Source organism: Giraffa tippelskirchi, chromosome 2 (assembly GCF_054371585.1).
Source record: "Giraffa tippelskirchi isolate mGirTip1 chromosome 2, T2T-mGirTip1v1.2.pri, whole genome shotgun sequence".
NCBI lineage: Eukaryota > Metazoa > Chordata > Mammalia > Artiodactyla > Giraffidae > Giraffa > Giraffa tippelskirchi.
Genome location: NC_137276.1, coordinates 101,936,697 through 101,959,814, shown reverse-complemented (window position 1 = coordinate 101,959,814; position 23,118 = coordinate 101,936,697). Strand labels below are relative to the sequence as shown.

Sequence of the window (23,118 nt, the reverse complement as noted above, 5' to 3'; positions counted from 1 at the left end):
GCAAGGCAAAGACTAACAGAGTTTTGCCAAGAGAACACACTGTTCACAGCAAACACCCTCTTCCAACAACACAAGAGATGACTCTACACAAGGACATCACCAGATGGTCAATTCCAAAATCAGACTGATTGTAATTTTTGCAGCTGAAGATGGAGAAGCTCTATACAGTCAGCAAAAATAAGACCAGGAGCTGATTGTGGCTCAGATCATCAGCTCCTTATTGCAAAATTCAAGCTCAAATTGAAGAAAGTAGGGAAAACCACTAGGCCACTCAGGTATGACCTAAATCAAATCCCTTATGATTATACAGTGAGGTGATGTATATGATTCAAGGTACTAGATCTGGTAGACAGAGTGCCTGAAGAACTATAGATGGAGGTTCATAACATTGTATAGGAGGCAGTGACTAAAGGAGGTGGTGACTGAAACCATCCCCAAGAAAAAGAAATGCAAGAAGGCAAAGTGGTTGTCTGAGAAGGGCTTACAAATAGCTGAGAAAAGAAGAGAAACAAAAGGCAAAGAGAAAGATACACCCAACTGAATGCTGAGTTCCCGAGAACAAGGAGAGATAAGAAAGCCTTCTTAAGTGAACAATGCAAAGAAATAGAGGAAAACAACAGAATGGGAAAGACTAGAGATCTCTTCAAGAAAATTAGAGATACCAAGGGAACATTTTATGCAAAGATGGGCACAATAACAGACAGAAATGGCAAGGACCTACCAGAAGCAGAAGAGATTAAGAAGAGGTAGCAAGAATACACAAAAGAACTGTGCAAGAATACACAAAGGACCTGTACAAAAAAGCTCTTAATGACCCGTGTAACCACAGTGGTGTGGTCACTCACCTAGAACCAGACATTCTGGAATGTAAAGACAAGTGGACCTTAGGAAGCATTACTACAAACAAACCTAGTGGAGGTGATGGAATTCCAGCTGAGAGATTTCTAACCCTAGAAGAAAGGTTTAAAAGAACAAAAAAAATCTCCATTAGCTTAGTATGTGAGGATCGCAACATATTATGGGTTTGCCTGTTAAATTATTTACTCCTTTGGGATTTAGTGTAGCTGTCTTGATGGGTTGGCAAGAGACTTCTTGCAGAAAGGTTTCAAATGGATTTAGAATTTAAATCTAACTTCAAGCAAAGGGGGCAGAGGTCCACAGGTCTTGGTGGATCTGCCATGTGATTACCTGTGAGAGCTGGCTGAGGATGCAGACTCGTGCAGTCAGCGCTTTGAGAAGGAAGCACCAAGTATCTCTACCTGATGTGAGGGTCATGCCTCCAGCCTCATTCATGGCTTAGTCCCTTAGTAATAGAAAGTTCCTTTAGACAGATATAGGAGTTATAATGGACTAAGCAGAATGAAATGCAGCAAGTAGACCATTTGGGGATCGTCTCTCCTGAAGCCAAAAACCTCATCATGAACAATTTGTAGAGGATCGGTTGGGAGAGAAATAGCTGATGATAACAATTTTGAATTTTATTAAAAGTGTTGCCTCCATTTCCGTGACAAGATTATTATTAATTCCTATGAAGCAGGGAGGACTCTAGCTCATGAATCAAATATGTGATCTCAAGAGACTGAGTTTACACCCTTCTGTTACTATGTATTAGAGCCAAGCTTTTTTCCTACTTGGAAACCTTAACCGCCCTGAACAGATACCAATTTTCCTCTGGCATGATCTTTAGGAATGGCTTACCACAGGACCCTTGTAACTAGAAATACTTAGCAGTTCCTTTTCATTATGAGTTTGTTTTGTTTTCTTTTCTAAATAAAGGAAACGCCCTGGGGTTAACCTTCCTTCACCAGACAAAAACATAGAAGATATAAAAATACAATCTTCCCTTACTCACAGTGGTCAACAGTTGCTTTTGGCTGCTCAGCATCTGTTCTCCATATCTAATGCCCCAAGGCCTTTCCTGCATTTAGTGCGCTGGTCAGTCAGTGTCTCATGGTCATACTGGCCAGCACAATAGCCACTGGCCATTTGTGACTACTGAGCACTTGAAATGTATCTGAGAAACTAATTTTTAAATTTCATTTTAATTAACTTTTTTTGAGTTTAAAAACTGATGTTTTTAAAAAACTTTTAAATGTGTATGAAACAATTCAAGTATATGAATATATTTTTTCAACTGTAAGTTTTATGAAAACTACAATTAACTTTTTACAGTTCAAGTATTTGCATTGAAAAATTAGCTTTCAAATTGAGATGTGTTGTAAATGTAAAATATACTTTGGATTTTGGGGGGAAAACTGAAAAATATCTTACTGGTAATTGTTGTTATTGATTACATGTTGGAATGATAATATATGGATGTGTGTGTGTGTGTATATGCTCAGTCACTTCAGTCATGTGTGACTCTGAGACCCCATGAACTATAGTCCACTAGGCTCTTCTGTCCATGGGATTCTCCAGGCAAGAATACTGGAATGGGTTGCCATGCCCTCCTCCAGGAGATCTTCCTGACCCAGGGACTGAACCTGTGTCTCTGGCATCTCCTGCATTGCAGGCAGATTCTTTACCGCTGAGCCACCAGGGAAGCCCCAATATTTGGATATATTAGGTTAAAAAAAATATATAGTTAAAACTAATTTTTTATGTTTCTTTAAATCTAGTCATGTATGGATGTGAGAGTTGGAGTATAAAGAAAGCTGAGCGCAGAAGAATTGATGCTTTTGAACTGTAGTGTTGGAGAAGACTCTTGAGAGTCCCTTGGACTGCAAGGAGATCCAACCAGTCCATCCTAAAGGAGATCAGTCCTGGGTGTTCATTGGAGGGACTGATGTTGAAGCTGAAACTCCAATACTTTGGCCACCTGATGCAAAGGTCTGACTCATTTAAAAAGACCCTGATGCTGGGAAAGATTGAGGGCAGGAGGAGAAGGGGATGACAGAGGATGAGATGGTTGGATGGCATCACCGACTCAATGGACATGAGTTTGGGTGGACTCCGGGAGTTGGTGATGGACAGGGAGGCCTGGTGTGCTGCTGTTCATGGGGTCACAAACAGTCGGACACGACTGAGCGACTGAACTGAACTGTGGCACTAGACAATTTAAAACCATACATGTGGTAGATGCTATTTCTCTTCTCTCTCTGTTGCAGAACACGCCCTGGTGATCTCTGCAATGAGTTTGGCCAGCCAGGGGCTCCTCGGAACCTGAGTGGTGGGGTGGGGCAGAGGTGGAGCTGAGGAGCATGGGGCCCAGGGAGGTCAGCTCTGCTGGTCAGTTGCTCTCCCTCCCTGTGGCCTTTCCTGGCAAGAGCCTCCAGGCTTTCTTGGTCTTCTGCTTTCACACTCGCCTAGCAGATTTCCTTTAGCACACATTAGCCAGTCTCTTCCTTTCAGCCAGACACTCTAAAACAGACCTGATCAGGATTTTCAGGGAGTGACTCTATCCTTGGCCCTTGTTTCTCCAGAATCCCTTCAAGTCACTCCTGAAGTCACCATCACCAGCACTGGATTCGGGTTGGGCTGGGGCACTTGAGTCTTCATTAAACTGGGATTCTGATGTTCAGCCAGGATTGAGAAACAGGGCTTTAGGTCTTTTAGGCTTCTGCATGGCCAGTGAGTGGAGAAGGGCATGGCAACCCACTCCAGTATTCTTGCCTAGAGAATTCCATGGACAGAGGAGCCTGGCGGGCTATGGTCCAGGGGGTCGCAAAGAGTCAGACATGACTGAGTGACTAAGCACACACATGGCCAATGAGTAAACATGAGCCAGCGCTGCACACTCCTGATGGAGAGGAAAGCAAACTTCCTGGGATCCCTGTGCTCCAGTAGCTGGAGGAATTCCATTGACACATTCAACAAATGTTTAGTGAGGATCTAATACGCACTGGCTGGGCATTGTTTTAGACGCTAAGTGTGTAGCATTGAGGCAAACACACAAATCCTCTCTCTGCTAAAGCACACTTCTTAATGGGAAATAGGGGGATAATAAGCCAAATAAAAAAGAAAGATACATAGTATGTTACAAGCGGGACACTCTCAGGAGAAAGCCAAACCAGAGGAAGGGGTAAGGAGTATATGTGTGTATATATTAGAAGGGCAAAGACATTTGGATGGGGTGATCACAGAGAAAACACCTAAAATGTTACATTTACAGGAAGGGAGCAAGCCTTGAGAATACAGGACTTGGGGAGAGTTTTCTAAGTGAGAGAATCCCTCTGTCCTTGGAATTCTCTAGACAAGAACACTGGAGTGGGTTGCCATTCTCTTCTTCAGAGGATCTTCCTGACCCAGGGATTGAACCAGTACAGAACCTATACTGCAGGCAGATTTTTTACCATCTGAGCTACTAGGGAAGTAATAATCATGTATTAACACATATATATGAAATCTAGAAAAATGGTATGGATGAACCTCTTTGCAGGACAAGAATAGAGACACTGACATAGAGAACAGACTTGTGGACAAAGTGGGGGAAGGGAGGGTGGGATGAATTGAGAGAGTAGCATTGAAACATACACATTACCATATGTTAAGTAGATAGCTAGTGGTAGAGGCTCCTGGCCAGAGCCCTGTCCCAGCAGCACGCCAATGCTAACCCATGCCTCTGCAGGAGACCCTCAAACACTCCCAGAGGAGTCAAAGAACACACAGTTGTTCTATTTTCTTGCTGGATGTCGACCTGTTCGTTTCTTACAACTCTGTCATCTTCCAAGTCACACTTATTACCAACCAGAATCTTTGGAATATTATCAGTGTCTTTAACTTGCAGAATTGTTCTCTCAGATCATGTGTATCATTAAAATGGACTGTGCTGTGTTGGAATAAAGCAAAGCCTTGTCCATGTTTCATGTATAAATCCCTCACCACTATAAATGGTCTGTTTCTATAGTATCGAAGATTTCACACATATACTGTTGTGCATCTACATTCACTTACTTTCTATAAGAATCTTATATTGTAGGATTATATTTTCAACAAAGATTCCTTGAATAAACTGTATAAGGAGAGTAAAAAAAAAATAGATAGCTAGTGGGAAACTGCTGTATAATACAGAGAACAAAACCTGGTGCTCTGTGATGACCTAGAGGGGTGAGATGGAGTAGGAGGGAGATTCAAGGAGGAGGGGATGTACGTATACTTAAGGTTGAGTCACATATGGCAGAAACCAACACAACATTGTAAAGGAATTACCCTCCAATTAAAAATAAATTTTTAAAAGAAACTCTTGTTTTACAAAGCTTATTGCAACCACACTCTTACACTAGAATGTTTGTGGATTTTCTTCATGGTAATCACAAAATTATGAGAGATACCCGAAGAAAGAAAAATAAAAATACTATGGCAGGATCATAAAGCCTGAACACTTGCCCTGAATTAAGTGAGGAGTCTTCCCCGAATCCTAATTTGGAAAATTAGAAAATCCTAACAATCACTGAATGTGGTTTTGTTTTTCTTAGTTATCCTGTCTTCCCTCTGTACCATGAACTGATCACAGCACTCTGGCTGATTAGGTTGGACTCCACATCAAGAAAATTAAAAAAAAAACAACATGCCCCACCTCTTAGAATAATGGAAATAAAAATAAACAAGTGGGACCTAACTAGCTTAAAAGGTTTTGCACAGCATAGGAAACTATAAACAAGGTGAAAAGACAACCCTCAGAATGGGAGAAAATAATAGCAAATGAAAACAATGGACAAAGGATTAATTTCCAAAATATACAAGCAGATGATACAACTCAATACCAGAAAAAGAATAACCCAATCAAATAGTGGGAAAAAGACCGAAACAAACATTTCTCCAAAGAAGACATACAGATGGCTAACAAACACAAGAAAAGATGCTCAACATTGCTCATCCTTAGAGAAATGCAAATCAAAACTACAATGAGATATCACCTCACACCGGCCAGAATGACCATCATCAAAAAAATCCACAAACAACCAGTGCTGGAGTGGGTGTGGAGAAAAGAGAACCTTCTTGCACTGTTGGTGGGAATGTAAATTGATACAGCCACTATGGAAGACAGTATGGAGATTCCTTAAAAAACTAGGAATAAAACCAGCATACGACCCAGCAATACCACTTTTAGGCATATACCGTGAGGAAACCAAAACTGAAAAAGACATATGTACCCTAATGTTCCTTGCAGCACTATTTACAACAGCTAGGACATGGAAGCAACCTAGATGTCCATCAACAGATGAATGGATAAAAAAGTTGTGGTACATATATACGATGGACTACTGCTTGGCCATAAAGGGAATGCATTTGAGTCAGTTCTAATGAGGTGGATGAACCCAGAGCCTATTATACAGAGTGAAGTAAGTCAGAGAAAAACAAATATCATATATTAACACATATACATGGAATCTAGAAAGATGGTACTGATGAACCTATCTGCATGGCAGCAATGGAGTCACAAACATAGAGAAGAGACTTATGGACAAGGGCGCAAGGCAGGAAGGAGAGGGTGAGATGAATGGAGAGAGTAGCTTGGAAGCAAACACACTACCATATGTAAAACAGATAGCCAGTGGAAATTTGTTGTATTCCTCAGCGAACTCAAACTGGGGCTCTGTAACAATCTAGAGGGATGGGGAAAGGTGGGAGGTGGGAGGGAGGTTCAAGAAAGAAGGGACATATATACACCTATGACTAGTTCATGTTGATGTATGGCAAAAATCAAACGAATATTGTAATGCAATTTTCCTGCATTAAAAATAACTGAATTTTTTAAAAAACAAAAAAAAGTAAACGTGCATTCTCTGAATTGTTAAATACTCATTAAAAACAAGTATTTCATCAGCTGATCAGCCCAAACTGCTGTGTGTCCCCCACTGCTGTGGCTCTAATATCCTTTCTCAGTCCCAGTGAAGACTTTTATGTTCACTTTCGGTCTGGGTCTGTTGTCCAGCCTCTGTGTTCTTGGGCTAGTGCTCAGGCTTCCGTTCTGTTTTGTTTGCAGACTTATATATAAATGCTTTTCCCTCTCAACAATTGCAAATCAGGGATCAGGAAAGCAATCATGCACATGAATTCATTCATTCATACTTTTTTTGAGTGCATACTAGCCATGCATAGGTTCCAATACACAAAAAAGTGGACTGTAGTGAGCAGACAGACCATAAATAAGTAGATGTGTCAAGTGATCAGTGCTGTGAGAAGAATGGTAGGTAAAGGGGCTGGAGAGCAGGTGATGCTAGCTCAGAACAAGTGGTCAAGAAAGGATCTTTGTGATAGACTTTATTTTCTTGGGCTCCAAAATCACTTGGGGGATGGTGACTGCAGCCATGAAATTAAAAGATGCTTGCTCCTTGGAAGAAAAGCTATGAAAAACCTAGACAGTGTGTTAAAAAGCAGAGATGTTACTTTGCCAACAAAGGTCCATATAGTCTAATCTATGGTTTTTCAGGTATGGATGTGAGTTGGACCATAAAGAAGTCTGAGCACCAAAGAACTGATGCTTTCAAACTGTGGTGCTGGAGAAGACTCTTGAGAGTTCCTTGGACAGCAAGATCCAACCAGTCAATCCTAAATGAAATCAATGCTGAATATTCATTGGAAGGACTGATGCTGAAGCTCCAATACTTTGGCCACCTGATGGGAAAGCTGTCTCATTGGAAAAGACCCTGATGCTGGGAAAGATTGAAGGCAGGAGAAGGGGATGGCAGAAGATGAAATGGTTGGTTGGCGTCACTGACTCAATGGACATGAGTTGAAGCAAACTCCAGAGATAGTGAAGGACAGGGAAGCCTAGTGTGCTGCAGTCCATGAGGTTGCATAGAGTCGTACATGACTGAGCGACTGAACAACTCAGGCCTATGAGATGCAAGTAGACCAGAGTTGTGGGAAGAGCTGGGGAAACATGGACCCGGGGGAAGCCTTATAAACAGGAGCCTGGTAGGCTGCAGTCCATGGGGTCACTAAGAGTCGGACACGACTGAGCGACTTCACTTTCACTTTTCACTTTCATGCATTGAAGAAGGAAATGGCAACCCACTCCAGTGTTCTTGCCTGGAGAATCCCAGGGACGAGGGAGCCTAGTGGGCTACCGTCTATGGGGTCGCACAGAGTCGGACACGACTGAAGCGACTTAGCAGCAGCAGCAGCATGAGAAATTCAGCTCCTACATGATCAACCGAACTTTCTCTTGTGTGTTCTCAAAGGCTAAACCATCAACTCCTGGAGATGCTTACCTGGCTACTCCCTGGACAAGCCATGCCTTCTGTGGTCACTTGTGTGTAAAGCCTTATGGTGACTTCCAGTTGGGCAGCCGCTGCCCCTCCTTCCCTGCTGCTGCCCACTAACTGATGAGCTCTCCCTTTCTTCCTGCCTTCCTATGTGACGTTACCTGAAAGGCGACTTCTCATTTTAAAGCTGTGAGGGTTCAAATGACTGGCAAACCTGGTTGACTGTCCTGGGTGGACTGCTCAGAGTGACTTGCAGTGACAGCCTGAGGAGACCCTGGAAATGGGCCTGTCACTGCCATGTTTACAGTCAGTCATTCACTCACTGTGATTAAGGGAAAGGTCCCTTGATCTTACCTTATTCTTTGTTGACTGGAATTTTTCCTTTCAACAATCTTTACTATGGTTTTTTAATATGATTTTATCTGAATAAATTAAAGGTAGGTGAGAGAAGTGAATACAGATCACATGGGGAGAGGACAGCTGCGTATATGACAGACAGATAAAAACAGATCAATTGAAACAAGTCAACCACCAATTCAGCCAGTTTTTCTCAAGGAGGAAAAAATTATCACAAAATTACAATTACCAGATGCAACTTTTAATTCTAATTGGTCAGAAATAATCTTGATTTCTTCTAAGTTGCAATTTTTAAAACTAGTAATAAGACTGAATAGCTTGGGTTATAAGATTTTATCCACCTAAAAAAGGATGCCTTATAGAAAGCTTTATTGTTGTTCACAAGTATCAAAGTATTTCTATACAGCTTCAGTGATTATCACACAAGCCCTCAGTAGATAAAGGTCCTCTTAGTTTAAAAGTTAATCCCAACATACAGAAGGAAATACGAGATACTGCGAGTTTAAGGCTCAAAGGCAAATGTTTACAAAGCCCACATGACACACAAGACTCAGAAACCAGGTCTTTGTCAAATGCCGGGTACCCACTCCCACTCCAAGAAAACATTTAAATAATGATTGAAATAATGTTTGCACATCAATAAATTCATGTACAGTTTTAAACCTTTTTTGAATTCAAAATACTTTCATTTGAAAATTTTAAAAAATTGTCGGTAACTATTCTAATCACATCCACAGAAACTAAAAATGTAACAAGAAACAGGTATAATTAATTTAAATAATATATTTTATTTAATTCAATATATCTAAAATATTACCATTTCAACATGTAATCAATATTTAAAATGTGTTAACGAAACATTTATTTTTTTATACTAAGTCTTCAAAATCTGGTGTATATTTTGTACTTTCTTAATTTGGGTGCTAAATTTTCATTCAAAATACTTGCATTTAGACTTCAAAAAATTTACATTTACCAAAGACAATTCACATACCCAAGTTATTCTGAGCATACTTAAAGGTTTTCCAGTAACTGAGTTGAGAATCTAAATTAACTAAAATTTTAAAAAATCAGAAATTCAGTTCCTAAGTTATGCTGACCACATAATTCAGGTGCTCAAGATTCACAAGTGGTCCAGAGCTGTAGTTCCGGCAGCACTGATTTAACAAGCCACAAGGATGTTGGCTTATGGTGTTCCTTTTAACAAAACAGTGTTCAGAGCAGATTGCTTTTAATCTCCTCTCAAAACTATATAACTTTCTTGTAGGTTAAAATATCCATTGTTCACGTCAACATTTTATACATAATTAAAATTTTTCTTAATTTTATTTTCTTATAAGATGCCATGTCTTCTAGTAAACTTTAAACCACAATCAGATTTTATGGATAAATGCTTCCTGCTGAATTATGAAGAGACTTATAACAATATAAACTCTAAAATGACCCAATCAGTCATGCCTCCTTCAATGCAAACAATACCACACACTGTTAAACCAACCCCTAAAACCAATGACCAAAAGGAGATCCCACTGTATTTTTACAAAATAGTGATTAAATATTTCTTTAATATTTATTTAAATGGAACAATTCCTGAAAGTAAAAAAGTGAAAATATTTTTATGCTTATGATTTAGTTCTCCAGTCTACTTCATGATTTCTTTACAAGTAGCGTGTTTAAAAACTAAATGCTATATATACATTTAGGTGTTAGACTGAATGACAACAGCTATAAAATTTCCTTTTTCACTTAAACCCTTGAGATTATAAAATTTCAAGTGTGATCCTTGAAATGATAAAAGCTATTGATTAAAACAGACGCTCAAATTTTTACCAAATTAATCCTGTGCTCAAGCTGCTGCAAAAGTGGAAAAATATTCAAATGCTGGCACCGATGAAGTGTATATCAAAGTGAGGTGGTGTCACCTCCTATATCTTGGCCCTCAGGCTTTGGGCTTGGTCCCTCAGCTCCATTTTTGCAACTGCCGAGAGGTGGACTTCGTCAGGCCCATCTGCTATGCGCAGAGTTCGCGTTAGGGCATACCTGCAAAAACATGAAGAGCAGAGTGGCAGGACTTGTCATCGAGAAACCTGATGCTTCAACAGTCACTCTGATTCTAAGCCAAGATTATTAGTGTTTGAAATCTCACCAAGGCAGTGATAAGAAAAATTGCACAGGGAAAATCAAGAAAAGTAAGCCCAAGGGCTTGTGAAATGTCATTTTAAAGTCCTCACTTTGGGAGTGGAATCTTAAATGGCAGGTGCAGTGGGCTTAATCTCAGTCTTGGTTTCCTGTCGGTACTAGAAGTTGCTAGGAGACATCTTAGGTAAGCCACAAGCCATGAAGAATATATAACTTTTACATAAGATAAATATATAGTACTGTATATTCGGTTCTTTATTATAAAAAATTGATGGGGGAAAAACTGATGGGACACCAGATTCTTATCTCCAGTGTGACAGAGAAGGTGGTATCATGTCCGGTGGTGAGTGTACCTTCTTGATCTCAGCACTCACCATGTGGACACGATGTGTTGGCAGGCAGGAATGGCCGTAGTCTGGCTACAGCTATGGGTGTGGGTAGTAAAGTGTCCTAAGTGCCTACCTAGCCTGGCTCTGGTCCCCCTTTTGACCAGCTCTGCTCCTGTCCTCCTTCCTGTTCCAGGGTGCACCCTCATGAGTTATTTACAGTCCAGGAACCCTCAGTGCATCCTCTCAGGGTAAAAGTGAACACAACTGAGTGAAATGACAATTGTAATCATGAAACTATTTATTGGTACAGAGATCTATTGTAAAGTACCTATATTACCTCAGTTAGCTTTCAGTTATGCTTTAAAGTAAGCTAGTAATTTTTATTTTCTTTGTAAACAATATCAAAGCATCTGCAGATATTTAACCCCAACCCCATCAAATGTAGATGGTGATTAGATGACATGTTAGTCAGAGGGTCCCAGGTGGCGCTAATGGTAAAGAAACTGCCTGCCAATACAGCAGACATGAGACGTGGGTTGGATCCCTGGGTTGGGAAGATCCCCCGGAGGAGGAGGGCATGGCAACCCACTATGGTATTCTTTCCTGGAGAATCTCATGGACAGAGAAGCCTGGAGGGCTACCATTCATAGGGTTGCAAAGAGTCGGACACAATTGAAACTACTTAGCACACAGCACTCACATGAAAGCCAGAGGGTAATCCTGGGAAAAACCCGCACCTCCACACACTTGGATGGCCCGGTCAATAATTTTGCAGACGGCACGGGGGGCAGCCACTTTAATCATTGCAATCTACATAAACAAGATGTAAGAAGAATGTTCTTTTCTTAGACAATATGTGTGACAGAATTTGATCTAATCTGTATTTTTTTTTGTGAAAAGAAACAAGAGAACTTTTCCAAAAACACTCATAACTGAAACAGGATCTTTGATGAAAGCCAACAGAGATCTGCAAACGCAGCCATTAGGCCATATTTCAGTCAACATAGACCTTCTGGAAAGAAATATCTCATCCAAATTACTTTCTATTAACTTATTTATAACTTGCCTTGCCTTGTTTGCAGAAGGCTTTCAGGCAGCTGACAAATGATACTCATCATGTTAGGGATCATAAAGAGGTAAAGAGTCTTCGCTAATCATTTTCCTTTGGCAGTGTCATTGATTTTTTTAAAAATTAATTTATTTTTTATTGAAGGATAATTGCTTTACAGAATTTTGCTGTTTTCTGACAAACCTCAACATGAATCAGCCATAGGTATACATATATCCCCTCCCTTTTGAACCTCCCTCCCATCTCCCTCCCTATCCCACCCCTCTAGATTGATACAGAGCCCCTGTGTGAGTTTCCTGAGCCATACAGCAAATTCCCATTGGCTAACTATTTTACATATGGTAATGTAAGTGTCCATGTTACTCTTTCCATACATCTCACCCTCTCCTCCCCTCTCCCCATGTCCATAAGTCTATTCTATGTCTGTTTCTCCATTGTTGCCCTGTAAATAAATTCTTCAGTACCATTTTTCTAGATTATGTATATATGTATTAGAATATGATATTTATCTTTATCTTTCTGATACACTTCACTCTGTTTAATAGGTTCTAGGTTCATGTACCTCATTAAAACTGACTCAAATGTGTTCCTTTTTATGGCTGAGTAATATTCCATTGTGTATATGTACCACAACTTCTTTAACCATTCATCTGTCGATGGACATCTAGGTTGCTTCCATGTTCTAACTATTGAAAATAGTGCTGTTTTTATTGTAAATAGTGCCATACACAAAGATAAATTCAAAATGGATTAAAAACCTAAATGTAAGACCAGAAACTATAAAACTCTTAGAGGAAAACATAGCCACAACACTCGACATAAATCAAAGCAAGATCTTCTATGACCCACCTCCTAGAGTAATGGAAATAAAAACAAAAGTAAACAAGTGGGACCTGATTAAACTTAAAAGCTTTTGCACAGCAAAGGAAACTATAACCAAGGTGAAAAGACAACCCTCAGAATGGGAGAAAATAATAGCAAATGAAACAATGGACAAAGGATTAATTTCTAAAATATACAAGCAGATCATACAACTCAATACCAGAAAAACAAACAACCCAATCAAAAAGTGGGAAAAAGACCTAAACAGACATTTCTCCAAAGAAGACATATAGATGGCTAACAAACACATGAAAAGATGCTCAATATTGCTCATTCTTAGAGAAATGCAAATCAAAACTACAATGAGATATCACCTCACACTGGTCAGAATGGCCATCATCAAAAAGTCTACAAACAATAAATGCTGGAGAGGGTGTGAGGAAAAGGGAACACTCTTGCACTGTTGGTGGGAATGTAAATTGATACAGCCACTATGGAGGATGGTATGGAGATTCCTTAAAAAACTAGCAGTAAAACCAGCACATGATGCAGCAATCCCACTCCTAGGCATATACCATGAGGAAACCAAAATTGAAAGAGATACATGTATCCCATTGTTCATTGCAGCACTATTTACAATAGCTAGAACATGGAAGTGTCATTGACTTTTTAGTTAAATAATTATGTTCTTAGTCCAAATAAGCCAGAAACCTAAGAAGGCAGAGGACAAGAAGGGCTTTCTATGAAACATTTCTATGTGGCAGCATAGTGCTCTGCATTCTACATTAACTTGGTTATTCTTCATTGGAACTCTAGGTCATAAATAATAATAGTAACTGTACTATTCAATTATTAGTTAAATAACTGTTCAATTATTATTGAATTGTAGACAGTACTAATAGTTCAATCTAGGCAGATTAGTTAGATATTTTGCTCAAGGTCAAGAGGTTGGCAGAAGGTGACATACCGGGTACAATTCCAAGTCTGTATAAAGTCTAGTATTTTCCTACCTTCTGTTGCTGCATCTTGAGAAAGCTGAAGATACTCTTCATCCTGAAAATCATTCCCTAAAGCAGCCCAGTGAAAGGAAAACTGGCAAATGACGTACATTTATAATGTTTAAACCAAAATCAAATGGAAGCTTCCAATATTCTGAGTGCCCTCCAGTCACCATGAAACCTGGAATGCCCAAAGTGTGGGAGAAACATATGACTTGGCAGATGGTGGTCCAAAGGTCCTCACCTCTTTCTTAGCACCAGCACTGCCCAGAGTATCAATGCTGTGGGCAGCTTTCAAGGTCAACAAGCGGATCTCCTCAATGGCAATGCGGCTTTCAGCAATCCAGTGAGCTACAACCTCCTGCAGGGGAGCAAAGGGCAGCAGAAGACGGAGGAGATAAGCTGGTGTCTGAGGTCCACATATAACACATGAAAACATCCTATTCTATATATTAATATTTTTAAATGGAAGACTTAGTTTGATATAACCACCTAGCCATATACACAGTATATGGTATGGCTGCAGGTAACATTGGAAGATTTTAGAAAAAAAAATTTATTGGCTCATAAAAATAATTTATTTTGGATATTCTGGTGTCTAAAGTTAAGACAGCCAAACTGAGCAATTGTCTTCTGGCCAAGACTCTCCATACTGGCTATTTTAAATGCTAACTGCATAATTCCATTGAAATTTGTTAAACATAAGGTGGTGGATCTGCTTATAGACAGTCTACATAATTCCCAAGACAATTTCAGTGTGAGAATGGTCCAGCAGTCCTTCGTTGCATTGTTACTATTATTTATTTAGTAAACATGAACTTTTTCTTCGGTGAACAGTTCCATGAATTTTAATACATTCATAGACTGGTATAACCACAATCAAGATGCAAAACAGTTTCATCTTCCCTCCAAAACTCCCTCATGCTGCCCCTACCTCTAACCTGGAGAAACCACTGAATGGTTCTCAGTTATTATGTTGTTGTTGTTGTGTCCAACTCTTTGCGATCCCATGGAATGCAGCATGCAGTCCTTTGAGCACTCATGTCCACTGGGCTAATGTCTACTGAGTACTCATGTCCATTGAACTAATGATGCCATCCAACCATCTCATCCTCTGTCATCCCCTTCTCCTCCTGCTCTCAATTTTTCCCAGCATCCGGGTCTTTTCTAATGAGTCAGCTCTTCACATTGTGTGGCCAAAGTATTGGAGCTTCAGCTTCAGAATTAGTCCTTCCAATGAATTTTCAGGGTTGATGTCCTTTAGGATTGACTGGTTTGATCTTGCTGTCCCAGGGACTCAAGAGTCTTCTTCAGCACCACAGTTCAAAAGCATCAATTCTTCAGCTCTCAGCCTTCTTTATGGTCCAACTCTCACATCCATACATGACTACAGGAAAAACCATAGCTCTGATTATAAAGACCTTTGTTGGCAAAGTGGTGTCTCTGCTTTTTAATATGCTGTTTAGGTTTGTCAATTATTATACTATTGCCTTTTTCAGAAGGTCATATAAATGGGATTCTTTAGCATGTGTTCTTTAGAGGCCAGCTTCCTTCAGTCAGCATAATTCATTTAAATTTCATCCAAATTGTTCTGTTTATCAACTGTCCATTCCTTTTTATCAGTGAGTAGTATTCCACTGTAGAGATGTACCACAATTTGTTTATCCATTTGCCTGTTGAAGGACATTTTGGGCTGTTTTCAATTTTTGGTGATTATTAAAGAGCTTCTGTTAATATCTGTATATGAGTTTTTGTGTGAACATACCTTTTCATTTTTCAAAGCAAATACCAGGAGTGGAGTTGTTAGGTCATGTGGTAAATATTTATAAACTGTCAACATTTTCCAGAGTGACTATGCCATTTTACATTCCCACCAGCAGTATATGAGAGTTCCAATTATCAGCACTAGGTATAGTCAGTACTTTTAAGTTTTAGCCATTTTCACAATGTGCAGAGATATCTCATGGTGGTTTTAATTTGTATTTCCCTAGTTGCTGATGTGTTTGTTTGCCATCTATACATTCTGTATTTCTCTAGGCTTCTTTGATTACTTTTATAATTTTTAGCATATAGATAGCATACATATTTTGTTATATATGTACCTATTTCCTTTTTTAGTCTATTGTAAAATGGTATTTAAACAATTTCAGCTTCATAATTTCTCACTTATTTTTACTTCTAGGAGGGATTTTTTGTTTTGTTTGGTAGATTCCTAAGGATATTATACACAATCATGTTGTCTGCAAAGAGGCACAGTATTTTTATTTATTTTTTTCCCCAACTAGGCACTCTCTTTTTCTTGTCTCACTGCAATGGCTAAGACTTCCTCTATGATGATAAATAGCAATGGTGATAGTAAACATCCTTTGTTCTCAATTTTGGGAATGAAAGCACTCAGTCTTTCATTATTAAGTATGATGTTAGCTTTAGAATTTTTAGATGGTCTGAATCAGGTTAATAAATTCCTTTCTGTCTCTAGTATATCATGAATAGATGCTGATATTTTGTCAATTGCCTTCTTCCATCAATTGATATGATCATGTGGTTTTTCTTTTTAGGCAGTTAATATGGTAGATTACAATGAATAATTTTCTTAATGATTGACATATGAATATGAATCAGCCTTGTATTCCTGGGATAAACACCACTTCTTGTTTTTTTTATATACTGCTGGATTACTCTAGATTTTTGCATCTATAGTGGTCTGTAGCTTGTTGTTTGGTAATTTTGGTCTCATAAATGAGCTGGAATGTGATTCCTCTTCTTCATTTTCCTGGAAGAGATTGTGTAGAACTGGTGTTATTTATCCTTTAGTTGTTCATCAGAATTCACCACTAATACCATTTGGGCCTGAAGATTTCTTTTTTCAAGACATATTAAATTGTGAATTCAACTTCTTTAATAGAAGCATTTAGGGTTATCTATTTCATATTCTTCCAACAACACAAGATATGACTCTACACATGGACATCACCAGATGGTCAATACCGAAGTCAGATCAATTATATTCTTTACAGTTGAAGAAGGAGAAGCTCTATACAGTCAGTAAAAACAAGACCAGGAGCTGACTGTAGCTCAGATCATGAACTCCTTATTGTAAAATTCAGACTTAAATTGAAGAAAGTAGGGAAAACCACTAGGCCATTCAGCTATGACGTAAATCAAATCCCTTATGATTATACAGTAGAAGTGACAAATAGATTCAAGGGATTCTATCTGATAGATAGAGTGCCTGAAAAACTATGGACAGAAGTTCGTAACACTGTGTATAGGAGGCGGTGTTCAAAACCACCCCCAAGAAAAAGAAATGCAAAAAGGCAAAATGGTTGTCTGAGGAGGCCTTACAAATAGCTGAGAAAAGAAGAGATATGAAAGGCAAAGGAGAAAAGGAAAGATATACCCATCTGAATGCAGAGTTCCAAAAGATAAGAAAGCCTTCCTAAGTAAACAATGCAAAGAAATAGAGGAAAACAATAGAATAGGAAAGATTAGAGATCTCTTCATGAAAATTAGAGATACCAAGGGAACATTTCATGCAAAGATGGGCACAATAAAGGACAGAAATGGTATGGACCTAAGAGAAGCAGAAGATATTAAGAAGAGGTGGCAAGAAAACACAGAACTATACAAAAAAGATCTTCATGACCCAGGTAACCATGATGGTGTGATCTATCACCTAGAGCTAGACATCTTGGAGTGTGAAGTTGAGTGGGCCTTAGGAGACATCACTATGAACAAAGCTAGTGGAGGTGATGGAATTCCAGTTGAGCTATTTCAAATCCTAAAAGATGATGCTGTGAAAGTGCTGCACTCAATATCCCAGCAAATTTGGAAAATTCAGCAGTGGTCACAGGACTGAAAAAGGTGAGTTTTCATTCCAATCCCAAAGAAAGGTTATGCCAAAGAATGTTCAAACTACCGCACAATTGCACTCATCTCACACGCTAGCCAAGTAATGCTCAAAATTCTCCAAGCTATTCTTCAACAGTACGTGAACCAAGAACTTCTAGATGTTCAAGCTGAATTTAGAAAAGGCAGAGGAACCAGAGATTAAATTACCAACATATGCTGGATCATAGAAAAAGCACGAGAATTCCAAAAAACATCTACTTCTGCTTCATTGACTATGCTAAAGGCTTTGACTATGTGGATCACAACAAACTATGGAAAATTCTTAAACAGTTGGGAATACCAGACCACTTTATGTACCTCCTGAGAAACCTGTATGCAGGTCAAGAAGCAACAGTCAGAACCAGACATGGAACAACAGATTGGTGCAAAATTAGGAAAGGAGTATATTGTCACCCTGCTTATTTAACTTATATGCAGAGTACATCATGCGAAATGCTGCCTGGATGAAGCACAAGCTGGAATCAAGATTGCAAGGAGAAATATCAATAGCCTCAGATATGCAGATGGCACCACCCTTAAAGCAGAAAGTGAAGAGGAACTAAAGAATCTTTTAATGAAGGTGAAAAAGGAGAGTGAAAAAATTAGTTTAAAATTCAACATTCCAAAACTAATATTGTAGCATCCGGTCCCATCACTTCATGGCAAATAGTTGGGGAAACAGTGGAAATAGTGAGAGACTTTATTTTTGGGGGCTCCAAAATCACTGCAGATGGTGACTGCAGTCATGAAATTAAAAGACATTTGCTCCTTGGAAGAAAAGCTACAACAAACCTAGACAGTGTATTAAAAAGTAGAGACATTACTTTGCTGACAAAGGTCCATATAATCAAAGCTATGGTTTTTCCAGTAGTCATGTATGGATGTGAGAGCTGGACCGTAAAGAATGCTGAGCACTAAAGAAATGGTGCTTTTGAACCGTGGTTTTGGAGAAGACTCTAAGAGAGTCCCTTGGACTGCAAGGAGATCCAACCAGTCAATCCTCAAGGAAATCAATCCTGAATATTTAGAAGGACTGATGCTGAAGCTGAAACTCCAATACTTTGGCTACCTGATGCAAAGAGCCAACTCATTAGAAAAGACCTTGATGCGTGGAAAGACTGAAGGCAGGAGGAGAAGGGGACTACAAAGGATGGTATGTTGGATGGCATCACCGACTCAACAGTCATGAGTTTGAGCAAGCTCTGGGAGATGGTGAAGGACAGGGAAGCTTGGTGTGCTGCAGTCCATGGCATCACAAAGAGTCGGACACAACTGAGTGACTGAACAACAACAACAATTTCATATTCAGTGAGTTTTGGTAGTTTGTGGTTTTTGAGGAGTTGATCCATTTCATCTAAGTTGTTAAATCTATGTGCTCTGCATACATGCCTGAGGGTGTGTTTCCCAAGCTCCAGTCCTAAAGTGAAGGAGACTCTACTTAAGCTTCAGCACCAGCCCCCATTCTCTAGTTTAGCCTTTCCCAGAGAATTTAGACAGTAGTTTAGAGAATACCTGCACAAATTAAGAAACCCGTGCTTCCAAAGACTTCTGTTTCCAGGAAGATGGAATAGATGTACTTTCCCCTATTCCTTCGACAAAGTACAAACCAAAAATGGGCACTGTCTAACAAGCATAAGAAGACTCTGAAAGGTAGAGAGAAGAAGGCAGACTGCTAGGGACTTTTGGACCAGAAAAAGACCATGGGATTAAGTTCCCTGGATTTTCTTTGCCTCATATATCCCAGACTTGGAGCTGAAGAAGCCAGCAACTTGAAAATGCCAATGAGCACAGACAAAAATCAAATGAAAAACAGCATCAACAAAAGTCTACTGTCTATAGCTGAAGGACCAGGAAAGGGCAGCTAAAAAGACAGAAAATTTAGAGAATAACCACTCTACCTATGCCAAATATCACAGAAAAAAATCACTGGCCCCACCCCAACTCATGCCAACACAGGCTTCCACCCTTCTGAGTGCTGTAATGAGGTACCTCAACACCCCGTCCAGGGTGGTATTAGACAGTGCCAAGTAAGGAGTGACACCAGGAACAAGTTCCCTCCCTTCTATGATGTCAATGGGGACCACTCAGTGAAAGAATACATCCCTTTCCTCAGGTATCAATGCAGGCTGAGCGGGAACCTGGACTTCTACCTACCAGCAGAGGTAGTGCAACCCCTTCCTCTAACTGAGTACTGCCAGATAAACCCAGCTAAAATAGAAGGTTTAAATAAGGTCTCATAATATAATATGAAAATGTTTAGGTTTTAATAAAAAATCATTTGTCACGTCAAAACCCAGGAAGTTTGAAGATGAATGATTATGTGAACACTGAGGTGACAGAGATGTTATAATTTCTGACAGACTTTAAAGCAACTATAATAAAAATGCTTCAATTAGTAAATGTAAACACAGTAGGAACAAATGAGAAAATAGAAAGTCTCAGCAAAGAAACTTAAATATTAGTAATGAAACAGAAGAAATAAAGAACGAAATGGGTATTTTATAACTGAAAAATATAACAATTTAAATAAAAACCTCAGTGGATGGGCAGTGTATGGTTAGCAAAATGGAGGAGACAAAGGAACAAATCAATGAACTGTAAGACAGGTCAATAGAAATTGACCAATCTGGACCACTGAGAGAAAACAGAGCAAAAAATTTTTTTCAAGACTAGCATTAGGGACATGTGAATTATAACAAAATATCTAACATTTATGACACTGGAGTCCAGGAAGGAGAGAAAGAGGGCAAGACTGAAAAAACACTCAAAGAAATAATGGCTGAAAACTTCCCAAATTTGGCAAGAGACATAATGTATAGATTTAAGAGCCTGAGTGAACCTAAAACATACTAAATCCAACAAATCCATGCCAAGACACATCACAATTAAACTTCTAAAAACTAAAGACAAAATCTTAAAAGCAGCCAGTAAAGAATGCCATCTTATCTACAGGGAAAATATATATGCATATGCCAGGAGGAAATGGCAGGATATTTTTCAAGTGCTGGAAGAAAAGAATTGTCAACATAGAACCTTATACTCAGTGAAGATATCCTTGTTGTTCAGTTGCTCAGTTGTGTCCAACTCTTTGTGACCCTCCTTAAGGAGGAGAAATCAAGACAGTCTTAGATAAAGGAAAACAGAGAACACTTGCCTATAGACCCTAAAAGAACAGCTAAAAAAAGTCTTCTAAACAGAGGGGTTAAAGGGACACATAGGAAAATCAGGAAGGAATAAAACATGAAAAGAAAAACATGGCTATAGAAATTGGTTTTTCTTTTCCTCTTGAATTTTCTAAACTACGTTTGATGTTTAAAGTAAACATTTTAATACTATGTGATGTCATTCTACATGTACACAGAAGAAATATTTAAAACAATTATATTATAAATTGTGGAGGTTAAATGGACTTAAAGGGAAGTAAAGTTTCTTCATTCAAACTGGTCAAATGATGACACCAATAGATTAGTGAGATATATACATACATACATTAATATATGTATGTGTATATATTTATATATACATTATATATTATATGTATTTATATTGTAATACCCAGAGCAACCTCTAAAAGAGTTTACAAAGAGATACAATCAGAAACATTATAGATAAAGCAAAATGGAATTCTAAAAATGTTAAATTAACTCATTGGAATGCAGGAAAAAAACAGAAACTAAAAACAAATATAAAATGGCAGACTTAAGCACTAACCTCAATCTTATTACAAAGACAATGAACTAAAAAATGTGACCCAACTAACTATATGTCATCAAGAAATTCACTTCAAATATAATGATATAGGCAGGTTGAAAACAACCTACCAAAAATGAAAAAAATATATCATGCAAACATTAATCAAAGGAAAGCAGGAGCAGCTATATTAATACCAGATAAAAGTAGACTTCAAAGTACTGAGAATTACTTGGAGGTCAAAGCACAGAGACAGAGAAGGTCATTATATAATGATAAAAGGGTAAATCTTTATGAAGTCATAGCAATCCTAAATGTGTATGCATTAAATAACTGAACTGCTGAATATGTAAATAAAAAACAGAAAGAACTGAAAATAACAGTAAACAAATCCATAGTTCTAGCTGAAGACTTCAACACCCCTCTCTTAACTATTGGTAGGACAATTAGAAAATCAGCAAGGATATACAAGAACTCAACAATAACATCAACCAATAGCATTTAGTAGACATTCACAGAACACTCCACCCAACAAAAGCAGAATACACATTTTTTTCAAGTATCCATAGAACACATAATAAGATAAACCATATCTTAGTCTATAAAGCCAACCTCAACAAATTTTAAAGAACTGAAATATTACAGAATTTGTTTTGTGACCACAATGGGATCAAAAATAGCAAGATAACCTCTAAACACTTGGAAATTCAGTAACACATTCTCGTGACCCACTTCCATGGATCAAAGAGAAATTTCAAGGGAAACTGAAAAATACACTGAATGGAATGAACATGAAAATACAATACATACAAATTGTGGGATACAAATAAAGCAGTACTGAGAGGAAAATTTACAGTGCTAAATACATAGATTAGAAAAGTAGAAAAGTCTAAAATCTATAATCCAAGTTACCATACCAAGAACCTAGAAAAAAAGAGCAAAGTAAGTCTGAAGAAAGCAAAAGAAAAGATATGATGAACAGCAGAAATCAATAAAACTGAAAACAAAAGAGAAAATGAAACAAAGATCTTGCTAATATTAACTCATAACATATCAATTATTACATTGTATAATTTTATGTTAGTAGTTAATACATATTCTTTGAAAAGAGCAATAAATTTGACAGACCTCTAACTAGACAGACAAAGGAAGGAAGGCACAAATAACAAATTTTGTATCCTTTAGGGGATATCACAGAAGACCTTGAAGACATCAATAGGATAATAGGAGAATATTATGAACAAGTTTGAACAACTCTTTTTGTAGAACAGCATTACTACGAACAAAGCTAGCGGAGGTGATGGAATTCCAGCTGAGCTATCTCTAATCCTGAAAGATGATGCTGTTAAAGTGCAGCACTCAATATCCCAGCAAATTTGGAAAACTCAGCAATGGTCACAGGACTGGAAAAGGTCAGTTTTCATTCCAATCTCAAAGAAGGGCAATGCTAAAGAATGTTCAAACTACTATACAATTGTGCTCAATCCATATGCTAACAAGGTTATACCCAAAATCCTGCAAGCTAGGCTTCAACATATGTGAACCAAGAACTTCTAGATGTACAAGATGGATTTAGAAAAGGCAGAGAAACCAGAGATCAAATTGCCAACATCCGTTGGATCACAGAATAAGTAAGAGAATTCAAGAAAAACATCTACTTCTGCTTCGTTGAC

The 23,118-nt window shown here is 38.5% G+C and overlaps 1 protein-coding gene across 5 annotated transcripts in view; it reads right to left on the bottom strand.

Moving 5' to 3' along the window:
* The window catches only part of ACAD11 (acyl-CoA dehydrogenase family member 11), a 136,742-nt gene that overhangs the window by 17,280 nt on the left and 96,344 nt on the right, over positions 1-23,118 (bottom strand). For 3 of the 5 annotated variants that reach the window (XR_014076719.1, XM_081569833.1, XM_081569834.1), the window contains 3 exons: positions 14,109-14,225; positions 11,676-11,785; positions 9,279-10,547 (listed from right to left, as the gene is read on the bottom strand). The exons of 1 other annotated variant lie outside the window; for it this stretch is intronic. Coding sequence is in view for 2 of the 4 variants with exons in the window: in XM_081569833.1 (XP_081425959.1) it covers positions 10,433-10,547; positions 11,676-11,785; positions 14,109-14,225 (342 nt within the window). In the remaining 2 variants the exon portion in view is untranslated. Of the gene's footprint in view, positions 1-9,278; positions 10,548-11,675; positions 11,786-14,108; positions 14,226-23,118 lie in introns of those variants that run through there. One more of the 5 variants, XR_014076718.1, reaches the window with a different exon arrangement.